Source organism: Eulemur rufifrons, chromosome 8, assembly GCF_041146395.1.
Source record: "Eulemur rufifrons isolate Redbay chromosome 8, OSU_ERuf_1, whole genome shotgun sequence".
NCBI classification, from domain to species: Eukaryota; Metazoa; Chordata; class Mammalia; order Primates; family Lemuridae; genus Eulemur; species Eulemur rufifrons.
Window position 1 is genome coordinate 30,367,779 of NC_090990.1, and position 27,785 is coordinate 30,395,563.

At 38.3% G+C, this 27,785-nt stretch overlaps 1 protein-coding gene across 1 annotated transcript in view; it reads left to right on the forward strand.

Annotated features, from left to right (window-relative positions):
- The first annotated feature begins 2,064 nt into the window (after positions 1-2,064).
- Positions 2,065-27,785, forward strand: part of CCDC30 (coiled-coil domain containing 30) — a 141,542-nt gene continuing 115,821 nt past the window's right edge. The window contains exons 1-3 of the mRNA XM_069479162.1: positions 2,065-2,101; positions 2,467-2,589; positions 25,826-25,990. Coding sequence (XP_069335263.1) covers positions 2,065-2,101; positions 2,467-2,589; positions 25,826-25,990 — 325 coding nt within the window. The remainder of the gene's footprint in view (positions 2,102-2,466; positions 2,590-25,825; positions 25,991-27,785) is intronic.

Below are 27,785 nucleotides of genomic sequence, written 5' to 3' on the forward strand. Positions count from 1 at the left end.
CCTATTAGCTTTATGAATTTAGGTTATGTGACTTAATCTCAGTTTCCTCATCTATAAAATGGGGATAATAAGTCTCTTTGCAAATTAATGCCATTCATTGTGAGGATTAAATAAAACAGTAAACATAACAGTATCAGTGTGATGCCTGGCATGTAATTCACACTCAGTGAATGTTTGCAGTTGTTTTTCTCACTTAGCAAGGCCCTGCTCTGCCAGTGCCCCGCTTGATCTTAGAATCCTTGAGAAACTTTGAAAGCTCCTCTAACCATCCTGAGTTTTGGGTTGGGAGTGCACAGTAAATACTGCAAAAAATTTAAAATACAATTCATGATATTTGATGGAGTGAGTTGGGAAGGGTAGTTCAATGTGTCTGACTGTTAATAGAGGTACAGTAAATTTTATTTGAGAAGATTTGAACAGAACTGCCAAGATCCACTGAAATACTTCATTAAATCAGAAAGTATGACCTTGAGCGGAGGAAAAAACTGCAGTAGTCCCTTTGAACAGAGATTTTATATGAACTTCAGGTCTAGTGCGCAAAACCTCAAAAGCAGCAGGTTGTCAGCTGTGGCTGCAGTACTGATAGTGCAGGAAGTAAAAGATTCATTTTCTTCCCTAGTTCCATAGCTTAATTGGATGATGACTGTCATTATCAGTACAATGATAATGTACAATGGTGATAAGTGGAGTCAAAACTAGCAGTGATCTTAATGTTTGTTTTTGCCATAATTATTCCTTCTCTTAGGAACCATTTCATATCCTTTTTTGTTAATGCTTAAAAGCAGCAACCACTACTCTACATGGAATTATTTAAAGTGTTTTCCACTAAATAGAAATTTAGTTTCTATGTAGAGCACTTAAGAGTATTTACACAAAAGTAAAATTCCAAGAGTTTGTGTGTGTTGAAAGCAAATGGAAGTGTGTAAAGAAAGAAAGAAAAAAGGAATGTGAGTTGAGAGTAAGTAAGAAGGAACCTGATCTAGATTGGAGGACCAAGGGATGTTTCCCTGGATAGGCAATGCTTAAACTGACAAATAGGAGTTAAGTGGGCTGCAGGTAGTCGTTGTGCACATTTTAGATCAGAAAAAACACCTGTAAGAGGTCTGGTGCTGCGGGTGGGGTCGGGTGGGGTGGGGAGAGGTTGAAGCACTTATAGAAAGTAAAGAGTAAGATCCACCTGGATCATGCAAGTAAAACCAGCAAAAGTTTGGAAAGTATCCTCTTGGGGAACTAGAATAAGATCAAGAAATGTTAAGTAGTGTTTGGGAGCAAAGCAAGGGCTCCCCAAAGATGAGTAAAATCTAGTTTTGATAATTAGGATCTTGCAATAAGAGCATCTAAAAAGGTGACAAAAATTGACCCTAAGTTAAATTTTGTATCATTTAGAAAAAAATTTTTTTAGGCAGGGTCTTGCTCTCTTTTCCAGGCCGGAGTGCCGCGACATGATCATAGCTTACTGTATCCTCGAACTCCTGGGCTCAAGTGACCTCCGCCTCAGCCTCCTGAGTAGCTGAGACTACAGGCCCGTGCCACCAATCCCAGCTAATTATTACTTATTTTTTGTAGAGACAGGGGTCTCACTATGTTAACCCAGGCTGGTCTCAAACTCCTGGCCTTTACAGATCCTCCTGCTTCGGCCTCCCAAGTGCTAGGATTACAGGCGTGAGGCACTGCACCCAGCCTAGAAATTTTTACTTTGCATTACATAGGTGTGTGATATGGCTCAACTAAATCAAATTTCCAGTGCTTAGGACTTCTAAAGGGCTTCAGCCTTAACGACAATTCTGGCCAAGCCCAGTTTCTTCATTTTTCAATAAGCCCAGTGGGTCCAAAAGTGGTGTGATTTAAGTGCCCCACGTGGTTAGTGACAGATGTAGGCCTAAAATTCAGAACTCCTGACCTAGCACTTCCGCCACTTTAGCAATGAAGTAACTTCTAGAAAAATAAATATAAGCTTACTGGGCCATGGCTCTAGATAAGGCCTGACAGGAAGCGCTTTGAGAATGAGACCCACCGGTGACAAGTTGCGGCTTCTAAGTTGCAAATGCTCGCCTTACCGTTACCATGGCTACCACCATCTCCAAAGCCAATGGAATGAGCCGTAGGATCAATACTCCGAAACAACTCCGCCCTGCCACCCAAAGACCAATGGTATGAGCCTTAACAGTGGTCTCCATAGGAAGAACAGTCCCTGGAGCCAATGGCGTGCGTCGTATCTATGGTTCCCGCCGGAAGGACGCCGTGCGTCTCTGCGCCGAGCGCGGTTGCTATGACGCCCGGGTCTCGGTAGGCACCTGTCGTTCCTAGCACAGCGGCTAGGAGCCGAGCGACCTTGGGACCCTGGCCGCACCCTCCAAAAGAGGATTTCCAGCCTTGTTCCTAAGGTTTCTGCCTCAGCCCCAAGGAGGAAAGCACCCATTCTTCTCTCTTTTCCGCATTCCAGGTCTCTTCCTCTTCTCGCCACAGTATGGCCCGAAACCATAGGAGGAGAGCCCCTCCTGACCTGGCCGTTCTCGTCCCCGGCTGGAGTGATTCTGCCTGAAGAAGGATTCGCCCGTTTTCCCCGGACCCGGCTGCCACAGACCTTTAGTATTAGGGTGCTGCTCTTATTTACAGTGAGCTTGGAACACCCTCAGTGAGTTGGGTGGGCGTTCCTTTTCCAACTTTACAGGTGAGGAGAGGCACCCCTGGACACACTGCATCAGGTCCAGGACACTACAAAGTCCACGGAGGCACAGTTTTCCCCTGCTTGTAGACCCGCGAACAAAGAACTGCCGTTTTCTGCTTTTTTGGCCGATGTTCGTCATGCATAACCTTGAATTCCGATGAAGCTTTGGAGGCCTTTTGTTTCTCAACATCAGAGGTCATCAAGTCAGTTACTTTCTGCCTTTCAAGCTGTAACCTCATCCACTTCTGTCATCACTCTGAGCACCAGTTTGTTCCAAAGCCATTTTCACCCTTCGCTGTCCACGCTGCACATTATTAAATGTCCAGTAGTCTCTACCACCTCTGTTATCTGCAGACCATCTCTTCTGCTTTCCTACTGCAATGCTTTGTGTAGCTAAGTGTTTTGCATTCTCCAGCCCTACTACGATTGGGAAGATTGTCTCTGTTTCTCTGCACTATGGCAAGCTTTCTGTCTTAGGTAAACTAGAGACTAGAATGGAGAAGTGCACCTTGGTAAATGTAAACATTAAATTACTGCAAGCCTAGTGTGTTTTGAAAATGGAGGAGAAAAATTGCAGTTTGGGGGCCATTTCATGGTCATATAATGAAAAAAGGTTGTTCCTTGTTTAAGTGAATACCATGTTAAGCATAAATTTTAGTGATGTGTTTATGCATATGAAAAGGTCATTCAAATTGATTGTGTCAGAGAGAATTTCAGCTTGAAGCCCATATGAACCCAACACCTGGGGATATGATGGAATTTTCTGGAGAAGAGATCCTTGAAATAGTTCTTGTGCTTTCTTTTCATGTTAGTTTCTGAATCAGAAAACAATCTGTGTTATATGAGCCAAGAAACAAATAATGAGGATTGATTGAAAATAAATATTTTTGGCAAGGGAACGGGCATAATAGCCCTAAAAAGACTGGAACAGAGGGCCTTAAATACAGAGTAAGATTAATTTAGATCCAGTGCAATTTCATTTTAGCTTGGACAGCTTGATTTAATTTGTTTTAAAATATGTGTTCCTTGTTGAGTCTTACTATTTCTTCTTCAGTATTCAGGTTGAAATATAAACCTATTTTGAGGATACACAAAATGTACAGTTTTACTATAACAGGTACTTTGGGGGATATAATGATTTGGATATTTTTATTTCTCAGGCCAATTGAAGCAGTTATTTGTGATGTCTCATGCTTAGAGCCAGGTCAAGCTTCCAAATACTAAGAAATTCAGCTTTATCTTCTATAATATTAATAGATTGGAAAAGAAAAGTACTGCAGCTTTTTCAGTTTTACGCATCAAATGGGAACTGAATAGATTCTACTCTTGAAAAAAGAGGCTGTTAGATGCTACATTGTAAAGAGCTTTCCTTTCCTTTTCCAATGTGTATTTGTTGAATAGCAAGGTTAACAGAAACTTAAAAAAACATTTTCCCCTTACTCTAGTACTGTTCTATCCTGGGGGGTGGTTTTGCCCCCTAAGAGACATTTGGCAATGTATGGAAACATTTTTAGTTGTCACAACTGGGGATGTGCTACTGGTATCTAGTTGGAAGAGGCCAAAAATGCTGGTATGCATCCTACTATCACAGAACAGCGTCCACAGCAATTATCCAGCCCAAAATGTCAACAGTGCCAAGGTTGAGAAACTGTCCTAACATATCAACAGTTCATTTTTCTGTTCCGTGTCAGTCCTTGCTTATGTGTACATTTTTACATAGTTATAGTGTACATTGTGCCTTTCTTTTTCTTTTTCTTTTTTTTTTTTTTGAGACAGAGTCTCACTCTGTTGCCCAGGCTAGAGTGAGTGCCGTGGCGTTAGCCTAGCTCACAGCAACCTCAAACTCCTGAGCTCAAGCGATCCTCCTGTCTCAGCCTCCCGAGTAGCTGGGACTACAGGCATGCACCACCATGCCGGCTAATTTTTTTTCTATATATATTTTTAGCTGTCCATATAATTTCTTTCTATTTTTAGTAGAGATGGGGTCTCGCTCTTGCTCAGGCTGGTCTCGAACTTCTGAGCTCAAACGATCCGCCCACCTCTGCCTCCCAGAGTGCTAGGATTACAGGCATGAGCCACCGCACCCGGCCTGTGCCTTTCTTTTTCATTTAATTTTATATTTTAAACATTTTCAACTTCTTGAAAAGGTATATTTTTCATTTTATTTGGGAATTGAAAAGGAAGAAACTGTGCATAATATGTATTGTATTTAAGATGTCTCTAAGTTTTAAATTATATTTGTGTAGATGGAAGAAAGAAGGGTGAAAGTGACCTGACTGGATATTTCAGTTTTTGTGGCCATGCTATCTACTTTTTCCCTAGTGTCACTCAGAGACCATGGGATCCAAAACTTATCATTTTCTTAGAGCTGGGAGATGTGCTGTGGCGTGAGGTGTGCTCCTGCCCCCTGTGCTGTAGTTGGAGGGCACCTGTTAGGAGAAAAAGGGGCAAGTAGAAATGATTACATCCATTCTCCTTGCCCTCTTCCTGTTTAAAATTCTTTGACTCTGTTTCAGTTTGTTTTGACAGCTTTACCACCTTATTCTTTACATCTAGAAGTTTTTGTAGCCCTAAAAACACTACAGGATGCACTTCGTTCCACAGAGTGGATTTTTAAGATATTTAATGAGCATTTATTCAGTATCTACTTTGGAGAGAATAGTATTCTTGTATACTTTGCTTTGTGGGCAATTGTAGGTACAGTGTAGATGTCAGAGCATGTATAATTCAAAGAACAGATTTATATTACCTCAAGATCTGCTTTATTAGAATTTTCCAGTTCCTCAACCATTAGGTCTCAATAAATCCACTGGAAAAATGTTTGTTCTGTCAGCCAGGCATGGCGGTGCACGCCTGTAGTCCCAGCTGCTTGGAAGCTGAGGCAGGAGGATCGCTTGCGCCCAGCCCAGGAATTTGAGGCTGCAGTGAGCTCTGATGACACCACTGCACTGTAGCTCAACCAACAGAGCGAGACCCTATCTCAAAAAAAAAAAAAAAATTGTTCTGGGATTTCAGAGCACCATTCCAGGCAGAGAGACCTGACTGTTGAAAGTCATAGAAATATATGTAAGCAGCATCATGGGGATCAGTAAGTATACTGACATGAAGGGTTAATGTCAAGGAGTGGCAGAAGATAAGGCTGGAGAGACTGTCAGGAACCAGACTGTGAAGAATCTCTGGTGCCAGCTAAGGAGTTTGAACTCTGAAAGCAATAAGAATGTTAAGCAGCAAGTGATTTGCATTCAGGAGGATCAGTCTGGAGCTTTGCTCAGCACAGATTGGACGGGGGCCAGCCTGGCAGCAGGAACATCAGTTAAGGATGCTATTACACTAAACTGAGCAAATAGTGATTAGAGCCTAAATAAAGCAGCAACTGTAGACATGGAGAGGATGAGTTAGAAAATGATAAAAGAGGTACTACAAATTCAGTGACTGGTTGTGTATGAGAGTAGGATGAATAAGAAAGAGAGGTCAAGGATGGCTCCCAGATTTCTGGCTTGGGAAACTATATTGATGGTGATTTTAACTGTGAATACAGGAGGAGGAGGGAAAGACAAATGGATTGTTCAAGCAGAGTTGTTCACTAGACAGTTGGACATGCATTGGTCTTAAATAGCAACTCATTCTATAATCCCCTCCTAGCCTATAGCCTCTTCTCTGGAACTTGCATCTCTCCACCAATCTTTGCTTAAAGAATAGGCTTCAGTGGCCATATTTACACCCCTACTTCCAACCCATTTCATGCACAACTGACTGAATGAGGAATACACATAACTAACTTCAGAGAGGAGGGCACAACCTATTGGGTAAGCAACAAACAATTGTTTCTCTTTAAAAATTGAATGAAGAGATACAAAGAAATGGCTTAATCCAAAAAGTCACACAGGCTTAGGACTTGAATGGCTGTTTTCAGCCTTGCTGATGAGTAAGGCAGAGAATGTCCATCCCTGTAGAGAAGCCAGAGGAGCAGACTCATGGGGAAACCCAGAGACAAAAGACCTCATGGGTAAGGAGAGACAGTAGTGGCTGTCTAGTTCCATATCCAATTGCTATGTAGCCACATTTAGTTTCCAGCATATGTCTTTGTATCTTATCTATTCAATAACCCTCCTGTAGTAGTTGGGATTGGCTGGCTGTGAGGGACAGAAAGCTTAAAATAATAATTGTTTGAAAAAGAAATTTATTTCCCACATAAAAGTCAAGAAGGCGGCAATCTATAACTGGGAGGGTAGCATCTTGAAATTGTCAGGGATCCAGGTTTCTTCTCTCATGATATTATATTATCCACGCATGTTTTTCCACCATATCGTGTCCAGGGTGGCTGCTTAAGCCTCAGCTGTATTGTCTGAATTCCAGCCAGTAGAAAGGAGGAAGGAGCAAGGAAGGGGACAGCCTGTTCCTTTAAGGACACTTTCCAGGAGCAGCACACAATTCCATGTACATCCCATTGGTTAGAACTTAGTCACCTGGTTGTATCTAGCAGTAAGGAAGGCAGCCTTGTATTGTGATCAGTCGAAAAACTAAATGCATTGTTTCTGTGGAAGAAGGGCAGAATAAGTATTAAAGGACAATTGGCAGTCTCTGCCACACTCACCTGTATTTGTTCCAACTTCAATGTGTTTCTGTTTCATGCCACTTTTCTAGATAGATCTGGAGCATAGCAGAGATGGATTATTATTTAATCCTCCTAACAACCCAATGAAGTAGGCATAACTATTACCTCTATTTTATAGATGGGGGAATGAAAATTTTTAAGCAGTTATGTGACTTGTCTAAGTCACATAGCTACGAAGTGGTGAAGCCAGGGTTCGAACTGAGGTATGTCAGACTCCTGTGGCCAAGCTGTTAATCACCGTGGTAGTGAGAAGGGCAGAGAGCCAAAGGCAAATAGCAGCATTTGAAAGGCCTATAGGCCGGGTGGTGGCTCATGCCTGTAATCCTAGCACTCTGGGAGGCCAAGGCGGGTGGATTGCTCAGGAGTTCAAGACCAGCTTGAGCAAGAGCGAGACCCCGTCTCTACTAAAAATAGAAAGAAATGATCTGGCCAACTAAAAATATAAATAGAAAAAATTAGCTGGGCATGGTGGTGCATGCCTGTAGTCCCAGCTACTCGGGAGGCTGAGGCAGTAGGATCTCTTAAGCCCAGGAGTTTGAGGTTGCTGTGAGCTAGGCTGACGCCACAACACTCTCTCTAGCCCAGGCAACAGAGCGAGACTCTGTCTCTGTCTCAAAAAAAAAAAAAAAAAAAAAAAAGGCCTGTAGAAGAGGAGGAGCCCGGAAAGAACACTGAAAAGGAAAGGCTAGAGAAGGGTCAAAACAAGAGAAAGTGATATCACAGAACAGAAAGGAAACATTTGCAGGCAAAGAGTCAACAGGTACTGCAGAGAGATCATACATAAAAAGAACAGAAATGGGGCCAATTGGAGGTGGCATTTTGAGTTCATTGTTGACTGATAATTTGAGTACAATGTTAACAGCAGAAGCCAAAATGCAGTAATTGTGGTAGACAGATTGTCCAAAAGAGGACAATTGCTACAGAGGGATATGGTGGGGCCAAGGGAGGTTGTTTTTGTATCTTTATTTTCAAGATCAGAGACATCTTGAGCTTGAGGGCAAGAGATCAGCAAAGAGGGAGATAATAAACATACAGAAAAGCAAATGCTTCCCTGAGGAAGCAGTATGGGATGGGACCTAGAACACAGGTAAAAGGATTAGCCTTGATCAGGAGGATGGAAAGCGCTTCCACTGAGAAGGGAAAGAAGACAGAATGTGTGAAGATGAAGGCTGCTACATTGGTAGTAGGGGAAGAAGCTGACAGAATTTTATGACCTTAGTTTTATTAATGTTGTGGGAGACAAGTTCATCTGCCAAGAGTGAGGGGAGAGGTGGGATTTGCAATTTGATGAGAGGTGAAAGTTTTGAATAGTTGCTTAGTGAAATGGTAGCAGAAGCTGGCAACTCATAAATGACCCAGCAGTTGAAAAACTTGGCTCAGGCTGGAGACCATGAATTTGCAGTGTTTCCAGTCTGCATACTTGTTTGATTTTTCTCTACCAAAACTCAGCAACCTAAAATAGGTAGAGAATAGTCAAATGATCAAACTTTTCCTGGGCTGAGATTTGCAAGGAAGGTGGGGCGAGGGGTAAGATAATTGGGGACATTGGTGAGGGATTGTTTGAAATGATCAACAGTTGGGTCTAGGCTTGAACAGGAAACAAATGAACCCAAAGAGTGTCTTGTAGTTTGAAAGGGGATGTAATAGTCCAGAGACTGGAGGTCTCACTGTAATTGTAGAATAAGTTCAGTTTAAGAGAGCAACAATCACTTCACACCCATTAGAATGGCTATATTAAAAAAAAGAAACAAAAAATAATAAATGTTGGCAAGGATGTGCAGAAATTGGAACCCTTCTGCATTGCTGGTGGGAATGTAAAATGGTCCAGCTGCAGTGGAAGATAACATGACAGTTCCTCAAAAGGTAAACGTAGAATTATGTATGTAGCAATTCCACTCCTAAGTATATACCCCAAACAATTCAAAGCAAGGACTCAAACAGATACTTGTACACCAGTGTTCATAGCAGCATCATTCATAATCATCAAAAGGTGGAAACAGTAGAATGTCCATAAACAGATGAATGTATTAACAAAATGTGGTGTACACATAAAATGGAATATTATACAGCCTTAAAAAGAAATGAAATTCTGATACATGCTACAACATGGGTGAACCTTGAAGACACTATGCTGAGTAAAATAAGCCAAAGGACAAATATTGTATGATTCCACTTACATGAGTTACCAAAAATAGGCAGATTTATAAAGACAGATAGTAGAGGTTACCAGGGGCTGGGGAATAGGGGAATAGGAAGTTATTGTTTCTGGTACAGAGTTTCTGTTTGAGATAATGAAAAAGTTCAGGAAATGGATAGTGGTAATGGTTGGACAGTATTGTGATTGTACTTAATGCCACTGAACTGTACATTTAAAAATGGTTAAAATAGTAAATTTTAGGATATGTATATTTTACAACAATTAAGAAAAAAGAAGGAGCAGGAAGCGTAGAAGGTGCTGGTCAGAGAGGGACATTTGGAATTTATGATTGCAGGGTTTCAACATTAGTTCGGGTTATGATAAAGGGTCAGATATAGCCATGGGGTGTGTGGCTAAATAGAGTGCAGACCACAGATCACTGGCTTTGGGAGGAGGATGATCAAGTGGAGGAGTTTGGATGAGTCATGCACTTAGATGGTGACCTGAAGCCTGCACTGTCCTGAGCAGCAAGCCCCCTCTTCCTACATCCCAGCTTACCCTCTGCTACCCCAAATATCCCAGAAGCTGAGGATCCAAAGGTGTTTTCAATATTCTCTGTCCCTTTTTCCTTTCAACTTCCTCCAACCTAAGACTCTCCCACTCCACCCTTGCAGCATGGGGATTATGCTGTTCTGTGGGAGCAAACAACCCCCACTACAGGACTTATAATAACATTAATTAACTTAAATTAAGCATTTACTTTCTAATCACTCACAATCTTATCAGTTTATCACAACTTTTAAAGCATGCTTTTTAACACTATAATGTATTTGCTTCCAGTCTTTGTCTATTTGGTTTTCACACAGTTACACTTTTTCTCTTTTTTTTTTTTTTTTTTTTGAGACAGAGTCTCACTCTGTTGCCCAGGCTAGAGTGAGTGCTGTGGCGTCAGCCTAGCTCACAGCAACCTCAAACTCCTGAGCTCAAGCGATCCTCCTGTCTCAGCCTCCCGAGTAGCTGGGACTACAGGCATGCACCACCATGCCCGGCTAATTTTTTCTATATATATTTTTAGCTGTCCATATAATTTCTTTCTATTTTTAGTAGAGATAGGGTCTCGATCTTGCTCAGGCTGGTCTCGAACTCCTGAACTCAAACGATCCGCCTACCTCAGCCTCCCAGAGTGCTAGGATTACAGGCGTGAGCCACCGCGCCCGGCCTACTTTTTCTCTTATCATTATAACATAGGCATTTTCCCATATTGCCGAGTAGTCCTTGTAGGATGCTACATACTTATAGTGTCTTGGACTCTCTGCTACCCAGGACTAAAGCCACAAGTAACTTGGACAGGCATGGTGGCTCACACCTGTAATCCTAGAACTGTGGGAGGCTGACGGGGGAGGATCCCTTCAGGAGTTTGACATCAGCCTGAGCAAGAGCTAGACCCAGTCTCTGCAAAAAATAGAAAAATTAGCCAGGCATGGTGGCACACACCTGTAGTCCCAACTACTCAGGAGGCTGAGGCAGGAAGATCACTTGGCCCCAAGAGTTTGAGGTTGCAGTGAGCTACGATGATGCCACTACACTCTAGCCAGGGTGACTGAGAAAGACTCTGTATCAAAAAAAAAAAAAAAAGAAAGAAAGAAAAGAAAAAAAAAAGAAAAAAAATCCACTTTTTTGTATGATGCTCAGAGTCCTTGTGGGGAGGAGGATACGGTGGGGACCAGATGATGGGGGCTAGGGGAGAAAAAGAGAAGATTTTTAGTTATAAGTCACAAGGAGGACCCATGGGAATGCAAGGATTCAAAGCTGGGTCCTTTTCCATCAGTATGAGTATCAGATGATAATTAAAACTTTATATATTGTTCACAAAAACTGTTGATGTGAAAATGGTTAGACTCTGGAAAACATAGCAATCAAAGGAGAAAAATAATAAAAATATGGTTTTGCTTTTAAAAAAGCAAAACTTAATATTTTATGTAGACTCTCTGCAGTACAATAACAATTTTGTCTATCACTATAATTTGGGTCAGATTAACTTGATTAAAAGTTGTATTTGATTATAACAGCAAGTCCTATTCATGTAGTTCTAGTAACACAGATACCACTTCAATCAGCAGATAATTATCTTTCACATACTGTCGTAGTGCAAGCTGTTATAGTGCATGATTGATTACTTGCAATCTAAGAAAATTAAACACAATATTGATGGCAGGCTTAGATCAAGAAGTTTTGGAAGACAGCTGAATGACTTAGAAGTCAACATAAATTATAATACATTTTGCAAGTAAAATCATTTGTTGATAGTTCAGAATTGGGGGCTTTCCAACTCCCAGAAGAGTCCTTTTATTTCTAAATTTTCAGTAAGAGGAACAAAGCCTTCCTTGTATTTTATTAAAAACAAAACAAAACAAGATCCCTTTGGAAGATTTTCAGATTATTAAGTTGCAAACTTCAGAACGCATAGACAGAAAGGCTTGTATTTTTTTCAAATACTATATTATACAGAATTTGCATTAAATATATCGTATCCTCATTTGTTGTTTTAGAAGATATTATAAAGTTGTTCAAAGCTTTAAATTTGTTGATATTGTCAGCTGTATAAGTGCTCCTTATAACTAGATAACAGCAATTAATAGGAAAACTACAATATACTTTGTGGGGAGTCTAACTCTAGGAATATACACATATTTCATTTCTTGTTTCCTCAGTTGTATGTGTGTATGTGTACATACACATGTGCTTATCTCTTCTATCAAGGGAAAAGTTCATTTAGAAGACATACTTCACCATCTTGAGAAAGAAGGAACTGAACCTGGCAACTACAGAAGAACAATTCCATTTGTCTGGTACTTATTCTAGCACAGTGAAGACAGACTGAGGACTGCTACCAGAAATGTAGAAGAGCTTACAAGGAAGCACATGGAAGAAACGAGAGAAGTAAGAGCTAATAACAAAGTTTTAAAGATGCCTGTGGTTTTGTTCATTGTCCTTCATTAAATTAATGCATTAAAAACTAACATTTGAATATCACTGTTGTATAGTTTGCAAAGCACCCATATGTATGGATTTTATTTTTTAAATGAAACATGGCAACAGTCTGTATTGGTTTCCAGTAGAGTATATGTACAGGATGTTGCCCAGAGATGACTGATTGAACATCCAAACAGGTCTGCTCAAGGTAGCTTTCATTGTCTTGGCAAAGTCATCCTTGTCTCAGGAGCTGACTTTCCAGGTGACTCTTTGAAGACTTAGAAACCTGATCAGTCAGCATACTGTCAGAGGATCTGCTCCTCAAAGATGGGCTTGTGTTTACCAAACTCTTAGAGATGTTTGTAGAAAAACAGACAACTGGCTGACACGGTGCCTCACGCCTGCAATCCTAGCACTCTGGGATGCCAAGGCGGGTGGATCGTTTGAGCTCAGGAGTTCGAGACCAGCCTGAGGAAGAGCGAGACCCCGTCTCTACTAAAAATAGAAAGAAATTAGCTGGACAACTAAAAATATATAGAAAAAATTAGCTGAGCATGGTGGCACATGCCTGTCTGTAGTCCCAGCTACTTGGGAGGCTAAGGCAGAAGGATTGCTTGAGCCCAGGAGTTTGAGGTTGCTGTGAGCTAGGCTGATGCCATGGCACTCTAGCCCAGGCAACAGAGTGAGACTCTGTCTCAAAAAAAAAATAAATAAATAAAATAAAAAGAAAAGTAGACAGCCACTTACTAATTGACAAAAAGAAATATAATTGCCAGAAGAATCAGACACATATTTCTGGTGGCTGATGCATTCTCTTACAAGTACTTTACATGGGAAGCCAAATTTTAATCAGATGGTTATTTGGTGAACAAATGATCCTAAATTTTTATAGCACTGTCTGAGATAGCCAGATTTCTGTAACAGGACTATCTATACCTACCTTCATCTCTGGACCTCTTATATCCTAGGACCAGAGCACCTAGAGCTGGGATGGGTAGATAATGCCATTTTTGTACTCTGTTATCTCTTTCTGATGTTTCCAGTACTGATCAACCTACTTTCTGGCACACTCTTTCTTTAAATGAGCTAATGAATTCTCTCAGGTTGCCTGGAAATCACTCTGCTTTGTTTCCACATCTTAGCTCATGCAGGTAACTTACTGATTTTTAAATTTAGTTCTTAAAGTACAATCCAATTTCCAAATTCTTGAAGAATGCAGCTCCATTAGAACAAAAAGCAGTATAGCATAATAAAGCATGAACTTTAATGTTAGTCAGAGGGGGTGAAAAAATTGCCTTTAGCATTGTCTTTCTGTGTAACATTGGGCAAGTTACTCCACTTCTTTGAGCTCAAAATTCCTGTCTGTAAGATGGAGATGTGAATAGCATCTTCAAAGGGATTTGTGAGGTTTACACAAGTTAATGTGTATCAAACATTGCACACAGGTCCTTGGCACCTAGCAAGTATTCAACAAATTATAGCTGTTGCTATTAGAAGTGGATGTTGTTCCTGCCGTTTTAAAGATGAGGAAACTGAAGCTTACCAGGAAGTGATAAAGTTGGACTACAGTTCTTGTGTTCCTTCTATTATACTATTCAGATTTTTGTACATATTTTGAGGAGTTTCCCAATAGTCTTACAAACAGTTCAGCAAAATGCAATTCAGTTATTTGGGTGATTTACTTCCAAGCCATTTGACATAGTAAGAGCTCAGTCTCTGATTTTGGTCCACCTGACTGTGAGTTCTAGCTCTAGTCTCTTAGCTTCTCTAAGCCTGCTTCCTTACCTATAAAGTGGGAGAATAATAGTCCCATATGGTTGTGGTAATAATTAAATATTTGATGTCCTTAATACAGTCCCTGGAGTATATGGTTAGCTTTCCATGTATTATTAATATTAACTGCATAAATACCTTTTGTGAAGCTGTCATATTAACTAGAAACTGTTTTTAAAGAATAGTTTCTAGTTTTTAAAGAATTTATTTTAATGTAATCTCCTATTAACATTTACAACATCTTAATCATCAATTTTAGCAAAGCAGTATAAGCCTAATTATTATGTAGATTTTTCTCTGTTCATGGGTACTATGACCATATTTCCTAAACCACAGATAAGAAGACTTGATTTGAAACATGTTGATAGAAAAAAATATTAGCGATTGGGATTGTCCCAGAAATTTGTGGTTGTGTGTCATCATACTAACAAGAAACATGGTGTGTGATAGCGTAAGACAGCTGGAAGAAAGTTTAGGGAGAGAGACCCACGCTTAAGGAAAGCTGAGTTTTCTGTTTATTTCTCAGATTATAGTCACGATAGAATGGTGGTATCTTAATGATTTTTTCATTCACTGGGATTTTAATATGGGTTAAAATATGAGCCATAGACCAAGAGTAAGAAAATGTATTATTTTCTTTTTAGGTGGAAAATTATGGAAACCATGTCTATAACTTAACAGAGGGAAGAGAAGCATTTTCTTATGGTTATGAAAAGGAAAACAAACAGCTTAGCCATGAATTTAAAGCGCCCCAACTCAAACAGGGTAATTTTTCCTTTTGTGAAAATGTAAATTTTTTTCCTAATTCTAAAAATTAATATGTGACAATTACAGAAAATTTGGGAAATGTATAAAAGTATAAGGAAGAGGGAAAAAACTACTGTATATATAATATATTCCACCCCAAGAAAAGTACTTCTAATGTCTTAGGTGTATTTTCTGCCTGTCTTTTTTAAAGTATGTATTCTGAAATAGTCTGAAATGTGTGTGTGAGAGAGTTCAGAGTGGTTTTTTTTTTCAGTGTCTATTACACAATTTACCACACTGTATCATAATTACCTGTATCAGCTCCTCTGAAGCAGAGATCATGTTGTTGTCTTAGTAGTTTCTGTGTCCCCCGTAGCACCTAACTTGTAAAATACCTAGAGTAAGGGAGGCAAAACTTTCTCTCTTCCCTTTCAGGGTTTTTTTCCAGCTGGGTCTGAGAAGTAAATTGATATGAGACAGATTAACAGGAGAAAAGCATACAGATTTATTTAATGTAAGTTTTAAGTGACACAGGAACCCTGATAAAGAAATGAAGACCCAAAGAAGTAGAGTCAATCACTCATATACTGAATTGGAAAAGAATAGTAAGTTGTGAAAAAGCAACTAAATGTATGGAGAGACTTAAAAGATAAGAGTTATTTTAGCAAGGTCTGTTTAGAATTCTCTCACTCTCAACTTCTTGTCTTTGATGGGAAGAATGTTACTTTTCTTGTTATAAGGAGGGCATCTTTCAACGTGGGAATTTCATCTACTTTTAAGGAACAGAAAGAAGGAAGGTCAGAATGATCTGGCACCTGCTATTTTTCAAGTGCCTTTAACTTAAAATAGTCAATATGCTAGAGTGGTATATTTTTACCTCCTCACTAGTATAATAATGACTCAGAAAATATTTATTAAGCACTTCAAAGCTACAAGGGAAAATACAGATATTACCCTTTTAGAATATTCTACCTTTGTTTAACTCCACAAATTAGATGTTATTTTCATATGGTCAGTGATTATATTTACCACACATTTATTATATTCTTTACTCAGCACTTTTTTCTTGCAACTCAGATATTCCATTTGGGATCATTTTCCTTTTAGAACTTCCTTTTACAAGGGTCTGTTAATGAAAAAGTTTGTTTCTTTATTTTGAACCTCAGGTGCAGCGAAAGTTGAGTTAATCATAGGACATTTCACATGTATTGCACTGTCACTTTTTTTTCCTTTCTTGCCTTCCACTGGATAGGTTTAGTTTTCTTACAATGATTTGAAAGTTCACCTTCTATTTTTGTTCATTTGGTGGTTGTATTTTAAGAGTTTTCTTTAATTTCTTCAAGTATTTTTAGTTATTCTAAGTAAGAGCGTTGTTCCAAGGCTCTAATCTGCCATACTGCAAGAAACAGAAGATACCGTATGTCTGGCTGCCAACATGTCTTTTTACAACATACTTTAGCTCATGAGGGATTGGTAAATGGGGGAATGATGTCATTATAATGCGGAGGTTTATATACAATTTTTCCCAGCACGTGAATGATCTGGACCACCAGCAGCCTCAGAGTTTGTCTGTGCATCCTGTTCATCCCATGTTCTTTCTCTGGGCTCGGTTCGGCCACGTTTTGCCTTGGAAGTGCTTATTGCACAGATAACCCCAATCTTGTGCATTTTGCCTTTGTTTCCATAACTCTGTGATCTCAACTCCTTTTTAAAAAAAAGATGAAATCCTCTATTTACTTCAGAATTACTTTATTTTTTAGGAATTTGACACACCACTTTAAGTGTACCAGTATAATTATTTGGATTTTCAATGTTTTTTATGGTATCACTGCAGTTACACGATGACAAAGGCTTTGAGTGGCTTATCCCAATATGTTTTTTCCATAAGCCCTATTATTTTTAGTGAAAAATTTTGCAAAATACATGTTTGGGTTTTTTTTTTTCTTTTAGTAGCACATATGTCTACCACAGCAGAAATACCTATATAATCAAAGGATGTATTTTGAAAGTAGAGCTAATACAATTTGATAGTGGATTTAATGTCGGGTGGGAGAAAAGGGGAGAAGTCACTATTGACCCAAACTTTTTTGGCCTGAGCAGTTAGAATATTGGAGTTTCCAACTGCTCAGAGGGAGGAGATTGCAGGAGACCCAATTTGGGAGAGACAGTAAAGGGTTTGCTTTTGGACATGTAAACAGCCAAGTGGAAATGTCAAGTAGGCAATTGTGTGTATGTCTGGAATGCAATGCATGCTGGAGATAGAAATTTGGGAATCAGCAGCAAAGCCTTGGGGCTGTCGGAGATAACCTAGAGAGTAAATATAGATGGAGCAAAGAAGAGGTCCAGGGTGGACCCTGGGCATTCCAGTGGTTAGAGATTGGCAAGGTTAGAAATCAGCAAAGGAGTCTGAGAAGTGGTGGCACGCAAGGTAGGAGAAAAAACAGCAGAGTGTGGTGTCCCAGAAGAGAAATGATGGAAGTGTTTTAAGGATGTGAACAACTGGATCAAATGCCACAGATAGTCTGTGTAAAATGAGGACTGATAATTGACCATTGGATTTGGCCACGTAGATGTCATTAGAAACCTGGCAAGAGCTGTTTCTGTGGAGTGGTGGATCTGAAAGCCTGATTAGAGTGAATTCAGGAAAGAGGAGGGAGAGGAAGAGGAGACACAGGTATGGTTTATCCTTTCTTAAAGCTTTGCTGTAACGGGGAATGAAGAAATAGTATAGAAGCTGGAGGGGGACATGAGGTTAAAGGAAGGTGGTTTTTGTTTGTTTTTAAAATGGGAGTTATTATAGCATGTCTCTAAGATGATTATAATGCTAGCTGGGAAGAAAGTTTGATGAGGCAGTAGAGAGAGGAGTCAGCAGCAAGAGTGTTGTCTTTGACATAAGAAATGGGATCCAATGCCCAAGGGGAGGAAAAGGCTGGCCTGGCCTTAGGAGAAAGGATAGTTTGTTAATTCTCAAAAGAGGGAAGAGTAAGCAGAAGTTGGCAGATTGGTAAAGCGAGCTTGTGGAAGTTCTCTTTGGAGAACTTCTCTTTTCTCAATAAAATAAGAAGCAGGATAATCAGCTGAGAGTGAGGATGGGGAAGACTTGAGGAGGTAGAGGGAATGAAATAATGGTCTAGGTCTATAGAGTATGAGAGAAAGAGAGGTAACTAGGGACATGTAGGAGGATTGCTGGACAGCAGTAAGGGATTTCTTGGGCTTAGTGGACATGAATTTAGAGTGAAATCAAATAGCACTGGTTGTGCAGTTTTCTCCAGCCTTGTTCAGCTCCTGGAGTGAGGTGCAAAAGAGATGGAAAGTTGGATTAAAATTGGAATTTTGTCAGTCAAGTGCCATAGAAGGAAAGAAGGGCAAGGGAGTTGTGAATGTTTTTAAGGGAGGGATTATAATCATGGACCCTAGAATCTAAGCTGAGTGAAAAAGCACATGAGAACAGGAACAGGGTAAGGAACATTAAAAAGTATTTAAGGTCAATTGTTATAGTTTCCAGTATGGTCAAAACTTGTCGAAATTGAACTAGTAGAAGTACATAGGAAGGCATGATTAGAGAATAAGATGCCTGAAATTGAGACCCGGGAGAGACTACAGTTATTGGGAATGACAAGGTCTAGGGAATTATTAATACTAGGGAATGGGTGGCTAAAGTGGGGTAGAGGACTAGATCTTTGGAAGTTAGCCTGTAAAAGGACTGAGAAGCCAAAGCACTGGAATAATCATCTGCCTGAACATCAAAACCGCTAATAATTTTGGCAAGATTAGTTGACTGACCTTGTCAATTGTTTGGCTTCTTGATGCCTCAGTCCTCATCTGTCTTGGAATAGAGATAACAATGGTTCCTACCTCATTGGGCTGTTGCAAGAATTAAGTGACATAAATGTATCTCAAATGCTTAGTACAATACCTGTCACATAATAAGTGTTCAATAAAACAACAACAGTGATAGAGCCATATATAAACTCAAATTTGGCTCCTTAATAAAATGTTCAAAAAATGGTATCCTTACCCTTTGAAATAAAAATTAAAATTTGAAATAAAAATTTAAAAGTTATATAACAGTGAGAATGTCTACTGCTTTCAAGAAACTTTTCTCACTATTTGTTTTATTATTGTTTCTGAAATTTTGCAAATACCCTGGAAAGATGGTGAGAAGAGTGGTAGTATCAGTATAGCTTATTTCTTAATTAATTTTTGTCTAGTTAGGAACTCATTCAGTATCTTATAACAATAGTTATTTGCCTGAATTTCTTTTAACAGTTTTGTTTCTGTTATTTCTTCCTAACAGAAGCCCAAAGAAAGGAAGTTGAAGAAATGTTGTATCAAGAAGGTTTGTCCAAAATAGCTCTGAGCAGCCCCAGTGAACAGATTGCATACTTGCTGGTGGAGAGAAGTACACTCTTAAGGAAATTGCAACTTGTGGACTCCAAGCCAGAGTCACAAAGATGTATGAGCGGTCACCTACAGAAAGAATTTTCCCAGGTATTCCAAAATTGGCTAGATAATTGAATAAGAGGCCATTTTTTTAATGCATTCATTCATTCATTAAATTATTAGGAAGCCAGTTTACTTGTGCTTAAGAATACATGCTTTGGATTTGGATAAACTTTCTCTGCCACTTGTTTTTTTTTTTTTTTTTTGAGACAGAGTCTCACTCTGTTGCCCGGGCTAGAGTGAGTGCCGTGGCGTCAGCCTAGCTCACAGCAACCTCAAACTCCTGGGCTTAAGTGATCCTACTGCCTCAGCCTCCCGAGTAGCTGGGACTACAGGCATGCGCCACCATGCCCGGCTAATTTTTTGTATATATATATTTTTTAGTTGTCCATATAATTTCTTTCTATTTTTTTTAGTAGAGACGGGGTCTCGCTCTTGCTCAGGCTGGTCTCGAACTCCTGACCTTGAGCGATCCACCCGCCTCGGCCTCCCAGAGTGCTAGGATTACAGGCGTGAGCCACCGCGCCCGGCCTCTGCCACTTGTTAACAGTATGACCTTGAACAAGTTACTTAACTTTAGTGAGCCTTGATTTCCTCATCTGTAAAAATCTGGGATCAACTCAACTGCTCCCCAAGTTGATCATGAAAATGAAATAATATATGTAAAGCTGTAGAGTAGTACCTCACACTTACTAATTAGCATTTGTTATTATTTACTGAGAACTTACCATGTGCCAGTCTTTGTGCTAGTAGATGTAGAAACAAAGTCAAATTGGACATGATCTGGACTCGCAAGGAACTTACAAACTAATGGAGGAAAGAGGTAAGCCAGTGATTGTAGTTCAATGTGGCTTGTCTTAACAAAGGAAGGGACAGAAGACTAGGAAACTCAGCAGGAAGGGATGAGTCGGACAGAATGGGTAGGGTAACCAAAAAAGGCTTCCAGAGGAGGTAATGTTGAGTAGTGTTTTGAAAGTTGAATATGTGTTAGCTCGATGACAAAGCTGGGAAAGGAATTCCTAGAAGAAGGGACAGAATAGATATGAACATGTGAGTGAATGCTGAGAAATGTGGATGGAGATATTTTCATGACCTACATCAAGGTGATGCTCACATGCTAAGCTAAAGTGTTTGGGCTCAGCACCTGGACCATGCTAGCTTTCCTGGACCATACTAGAGGCATAAAAATATTTTTGAGTGTATGAAAGATTGACTTTGTTATAGAAGGTAGAAAGCATCACTAAATGATTTTAAGAGGAGAGTTAATGTAATCTGATTCATGTTTTAGAAAAAATCCCTCTGCTTAGATTTGGTTATTATGCATTGTATGCCTGTATCAGAATATCACGTGTACCATATAAATATATGAAACTATTATGTACCTATAATAATTAGAAATAAATAAAAATTAAAAAGGAAAGAAAAATCACTCTAGCAACAGTGGAGGGATGGATTGCATAGGGACGAGATTGGAAATGGGAACCTCAGGGGAAGTTTTACAGTAATTAATCAAAGAATGAGAACCAAAACCATGCCCAGAGTGTAAATGGAGAAGGGAAAATCAACTGAGGAGGTATTAATGAGATGGAATCTATGAAACAAATTGGAAATGGTGGAGCAAAGTCTTGGATGACTCTAATGGCATCTACCCAGTCACTTTTAGATCATGGTTTTCCACTAATGGCCAGAAAGAATTAAAACAAATACTTCATCTCCTTCACTTTGGCTTTGGCAAAACAAAAAAACAAACAAAAAACCCAGATACTTCAAAGGTACTTTTGTTATGATAAAATGTAACCCATAAAATTTGTATTGCATCCCCAATTATATTTTGCGTAAGCTAAGTTGTAATTAGCCTGAGCATAAAATAATCAGCAAAGTCACTTTTTTTTAGAAATTGATGAGCTGATTCTAAAATTGATATGGAAATGAAAGGACCTAAAACAGCCAAAACAACTTTGAAAAAGAACAAAGTTGAAGGACTAACACTTCCTGATTTCAAGACTTACCATAGAGCCATAGTAATAAAGAAAGCATACTGTTGACATTAAGATAGATCTATAGATCAATGGAACACAATATAATCCAGAAATTGGCCCACAACTATACCATCAACTGATTTTCAACAAAGGTGACAAGGTTATTCAATGGGAAATGGATAATCTTTTCAACAAATGCTGCTAGAACAATTGGATAGACGTATGCCAAAACAAACAAACAAACAAAAAAACCCTCCAAACACTTATTGAGGTTCTGTTCACCCATACAGGGTGATGAATACCTCACCCTAAATACTACAAGATGGCCACCTGACACTGGTCAGAGATGAGATTGATGGCAGTTTATTAGTAACATATACTCACGGCCCAGGGGAGGAGGACACCACATGCCATGCAGGGCTACAAGGGATTACTCTCAGGAATAGAGTGAACTCGTAGAGGCTATGGGAGGCAGGCTTTGTAGTAACAAGTGGGGGAGGTGCCTCTTAATTCTCATGGGAGCATGTAATTGGCTTGTTTGAAAAATTACTGTGAGGACTTAGTGTAATACAACTGCTCTGGCTGATAGAGGAACCAGCCAGGTGGAGAAACTTTCCCTCTGGGTGGGGGCATGTCTGGTGAGAGCTGAGGAACTCACTGTCCATTGTTAAGCCTTTGGGGCTCTGTGAGATTCAAAGATGTCAAGGCAGCACATGAAATTTTAGGCCTTACTTATCTCCCACCATATACAAAAATTAACTCAAAATGGTTCTTATGTCTAATTTAAGTGATAAAACTTATAGAACAAAACATAGAAAAAAATCTTAGTGACTTTGGGTTTGATAAGATTTTTGTAAAGCAGGAAAAGCACAAATTATAAAAGAAAAATTAATTAGGCTTACTAAAAATTCAGAATGTTTGCTCTTCAAAAGACACTGTTACAAAAATGGAAAACAAGCCACAGTCTAGAAGACAATATGAACAAACATATCTAACAAAAGCTTTGTATCTAAAAATTGTAAATAACTTACAACTCAATTGAAACATGCAACCCAATTGAAAAATGGGCAAAGGATTTAAACAAAGTCTTCACCGAAGAAGAAAACATGTATGGCAAGTAAATACATGAAAAGATGCTTAACTTCATTTTAAGAAACACAAATTAAAAACCACAATGAGATATCACTATATATGTGCTAGAATAGCTAAGCTTAAAAAGACTAATTATGTAAAATGCTGGTAAGAATATGAAGCAACTGGAATTCTCATACCCTACTGGTAGGAATATAAAATGGTACAACTACTTTGTTGTGTTTTTAAAAATCATTATGAGTACATAATAGTTGTATATCTTTTTAAGGTACATGTAATGTTTTGATATAGGCACACAATGTGGACTAAATCAAATCAAGGCAATTAGGGTATCCATCAACTCAGGCATTTATAATTTCTTTGTGTTAGAAACATTTTCCAATTTCACTCTTTCAATTATTTTTAAGTGTACCCTAACTTATTGTTGATTATAGTTACTTTGTTGTGCTATCATATAGTTCATACTATTTAACTATATTTTTGTACCCATTAACCATCCTTACTTTATTCTCTACTCCCTACCACCCTTTCTGGCCTCTGCTAACCATCATTCTACACTCTGTCTCCATGAGATCAGTTGTTTCTAATATTTAGCTCCCACATATGAGTGAGAACATGCGAGATTTGTCTTTCCATGCTTGGCTTATTTCTCTTAACATAATGTTCTCCAGTTCCATTCATGTTGTTGCAAATGGCAGGATTTCATTCTCTTTGTGGCTATATAATATTCCCTTGTGTGTATGTACCACAACTTCTTCATTCATTCATCCATTGATGAACACTTAAATTGATTCCAAATCTTGGCTATTGCAAATAGTGCTGCAATAAATGTGGGTGTGCAGATATCTTTTTGATATACTTATTTCCTCTCTTTTGGATATATACTCAGCAGTAGGATTGCTCGGTCAAATGGTTGTTCTATTTTCAGTTTTTCGAGGAACCTCCATACTGTTCTCTACATTGGCTGCACTAATTTACATTCCAAGAGTGCTAGGGTTACAGGCGTGAGCTACTGCACCTGGCCTAAATGCTATCTTTTTTAAAAATTTAATTTTCTATTTATCTATTACTGGTATTTAAAACTATAATTATTTTTATATATTGACCTTATATCTAGCAAGCTTGCTAAAAATATTCACTTTAATAATTTATCTGAAAATTTAAAAATTTTCTATATGCACACAATTATCTGAGAATAGTTATACAATATTTTTGTTCTTCTTTTCTGATTTTATGTCTTTTAATTTTTTTGTTGCCTTATACTGGCTAGGACCTCTAGTATTATGTTAAATAACAGACATCTTGTCTTATTATTGATATCAGAGAGAAATCAGTCAGAGGTTCACTATTATGTATCATATTTGCTAAAGGTGTGGTTTGTTTGTTTTTTAATGATACCCTTGGCTCACGCCTGTAATCCTAGCACTCTGGGAGGCAGAGATGGGAGGATTGCTTGAGCTCAGGAGTTCTAGACCAGCCTGAGCAAGAGTGAGACCCTATCTACTAAAAATAGAAAAATTAGCTGGGTGTCATGGAGCACACCTGTAGTCCCAGCTACTGGAGAGGTTGAAGCAAGAGGATTGCTTGAACCCAGGAATTTGAGGTTGCACTGAGCTATGATGATGTCACTGCATTCTGGCCCAGGTGAGAGAGTGAAAAAAAAAAAAAAAGAAGTTTGAACAAATCCACCAACCTCTGTAGGGAGAACATCAGAAACTTTAAGAACTTGTACAGAAGTCTGAAAAACCTTGAAGTGGAGTAAAAAAAATTTACTTAATAATAGTAGCTAATTACAAATCAGCTTTTACTTTGGAAGTATTTTATTTGAATATATTAAAATGTATAGATTCTTGTAAATTATCAAATTGTACATAAAAGTATTATAAACACATCACAAAAATTTGGGAAGGAGAAAAAATCAATCACCCATTTAACACAGTAGCTGATTTTTATTGAGTATATCAAAATATAAACAATCAATATATGTTATATTTTTTAAAAAATCACCTTGGGACTGTATATATTTTTCTTTACAAATATGTTTGGAGCTCCTCTTTCAGGGAGTCTTTTAGATGTATAGCACATTATTTTACATATGATCAACTCTCTTCATGGAATTTAATTTTTTGATATGGGAAAAGAAATGTTATTAACAGATAAATCTGGTGAATAAAGTATATGCTGGGAATTTAACCATGAGAAGTAACCCAAGATAAGGGCAAAATATGTATAATGAAACTGTATATCACAGTATTATGTTCAATAGCAAAAAATCAGAAACTATCTTAAATGTTTAAATGATTACATAAGTGATGTTATACCCACTCTGGAACATTATACAGCCTTTAAAAATTGTTATTACAAAATCTATTCAACATGTAGAAAAATGGGCCGGGCGTGGTGGCTCACACCTGTAATCCTAGCACTCTGGGAGGCCGAGGCGGGAGGATTACTTGAGCTCAAAAGTTCCAGCCTGAGCAAGAGCGAGACCCCGTCTCTACTAAAAATAGAAAGAAATTAGCCAAACAACTAAAAATAGAAAAAAAATTAGCCGGGCATGGTGGCATGTGCCTGTAGTCCCAGCTACCCAGGAGGCTGAGGCAAGAGGATCGCTCGAGCCCAGGATTTTGAGGTTGCTGTGAGCTAGGCTGACACCACGGCACTCTAGCCTGGGCAACAGAGTGAGACTCTGTCTCAAAAAAAAAAAAAAAAAAAAAATATGTAGAAAAATGTTCCTGATATAGTGTTAAATAAAAAAGCCAGATGGAAACTTGTACATATATTGGTATTATGATTGTGTAAATAATGTATATGAATAAAAAATACTGCAAAAAACATACCAAAATGGTTTTGTTTTGTAGATGATATTTGGGTTTTTTTTAATCTCTTAGAAAAATTTATATAATTATTATATTTATATAATTTCATTCTGTTTTGGGGATCAAAGGCAAAATACAATTGAGACTGAATTTCTAACCTTTTAAAATCTTTGAAAATAATTGAGAAGAGGATCTCTAAACATGATAGGAGCCTCATTAAGTATGCATCTACCTTGAAATTATATGAAATACTTCATGTGGAAGCATTTTGTAAACCATATAAATGAAAAGTATTGTCTCTCATTTTTTGCCACATGATACTCATTTTTTTAAGTTTAAATTTCTGGTTTTTACATCCCATAAAAGTAATCTCTTGGATATGTTAGGTTGAACCATACAATATTGCATGTTTATAAGTAAAAAAATCAAATATCACCAATTTTATTTAGTTCAACCTAATGAAAGAAATGCACATAAATGAAATATGGTTTGCTGCTTTTCTTTATTGGCCTTCAGACATTTATAGAAAATTGCAAAATGTCATTTGAGTACATTTGCTGTTTGTTTTATTACTAACAGTAGTTTTATTTCAGTCTCATGATGAAGACCTGGAAAAAGATAAAACGTCACAAAACTGCCTAGAGAAAGATGTACAAGTAGCAAAGAAGTTGGGGATGGCCCGTGAAGAGATCCAAAGGCTCACTGAGGAACTACAAGTGAAGGAAAAAGAACAGAGTGAATCAGGTAAGCTGTGGTTTCAGATGATCATTTTTGACCATGTTTTAACTGTAATGATCTTTTCTCAGAGTGCAACATGAATACACTGAAAAAAAAAAAAAAAACCTTTTAGGATAGACACATAAAAGTCTGATAAACAGCCTCATTTTCTACAATGTCCAGAAATTTTTACTGAAGCACAAATATAATACATTTACCAAAAAGTACACGACTCATAAGTGTGCAGCAGTCACCACAAGAAATTTCCAGCATCTCAGAAGCCCCCTTTGTTCTTTCTCCCTGTCTCTACCTCTTCCCTCCTCTCCCACAGTAACCGCTATCCTGACTTTGAACACTTCTGAATTTTGACTACATGCAGTGTGCATCTGTGATTTGCTTCTCTGGCTCCATTTCATGTTTGTGAGATTCATTCCTGATGTTGCATGGAGCAGTTGTTTGTTCACTCTTGCTGTTTTTATATTCCATTAATAAACATACCATAGTTTATCCATTCTACTGTTGATGGACATTTTTGTTGTTTCTAGTTTTGGCCTATTTTGAATACTGCTCCTATGAACATTTTTGTATATGTCTTTTGGTGTACTTATCTACACATTTCTGATTGTGGTAACAGTAGAATTACTGAATCAAAGAGTTATAGGCAGGTTCTACTTTGATCTTCCAAAGTAGTTGTATTAATTTAAGCTTTCCTCAGTTGGTTTCTCCACATTCGTTGCCAATACTTGCTACTGTCCATCTTATTAACTACCTTTTATGTTGAGTGCATAATAGTATTTAATTGTTGCTTGACTTTGCATTTCCTTGATGGCTAATGAAGTTGAAAACCTTTTCATATGTTTATTGTTGTTGTTACTTATTTGGATATACTATTTTGTGAAGCACCTGCTCAAGTGTCTTATATATTTTTCTGTTGAGTTGTATCTTTGTTTTATTTATTTGTAGGAGTTCTTTATGTATTCTAGATGAGAGCCTTTTGTTGGTTAAAAATATTTTGTTGTTGTCATTGTTTTTTGCCATAGAGGAATGCTAATATTGATTCATTAAGTCAGGTTTAAGAGAGCTATTCTTGGCCGGGCGCGGTGGCTCACACCTGTAATCCTAGCACTCTGGGAGGCCGAGGCGGGTGGATCATTTGAGCTCAGGAGTTTGAGACCAGCCTGAGCAAGAGCGAGACCCCATCTCTACTAAAAATAGAAAGAAATTAACCAAACAACTAAAATATATACAAAAAATTAGCTGGGCATGGTGGCACATGCCTGTAGTCCCAGCTATTCGGGAGGCTGAGACAGAAGGATCACTTGAGCCCAGCAGTTTGAGGTTGCTGTGAGCTAGGCTAAAGCCACAGCACTCTAGCCCAGGGAACAGAGTGAGACTCTCTCAAAAAAACAACAAAAAAAGAGAGTTATTTTTTATGCCTTGTGAATTTTTATGTGTAAAGCCTTTTCTTCACTGTAAGATTATTGAAAACATTTACCTCTAGTTTTGGGTTTTTTTTTAAAGCACTTTTATGGTTTCATTGTTTGCATTTAAATCTTTGCTTTATCCAGAATTTATTTTAGCCTAAAGGTAAAAAATTTTAATTATTTCCTTTCTATATTTATAATTTATGATGATGAAAAATTAGACTGATTCTTTTGCAAATGTAGTATATATAGGTTACTTTAGAATCATAAACATTAAAAAATGTTAAATATGTAAAACAATAATGATTATGCCAAACTGATTGTGGACAGATTTTGTTAAGAATGCATTTTAAACAGTGGACATAAATAACTTTTCAGAATTATGAAAACGTTCTATA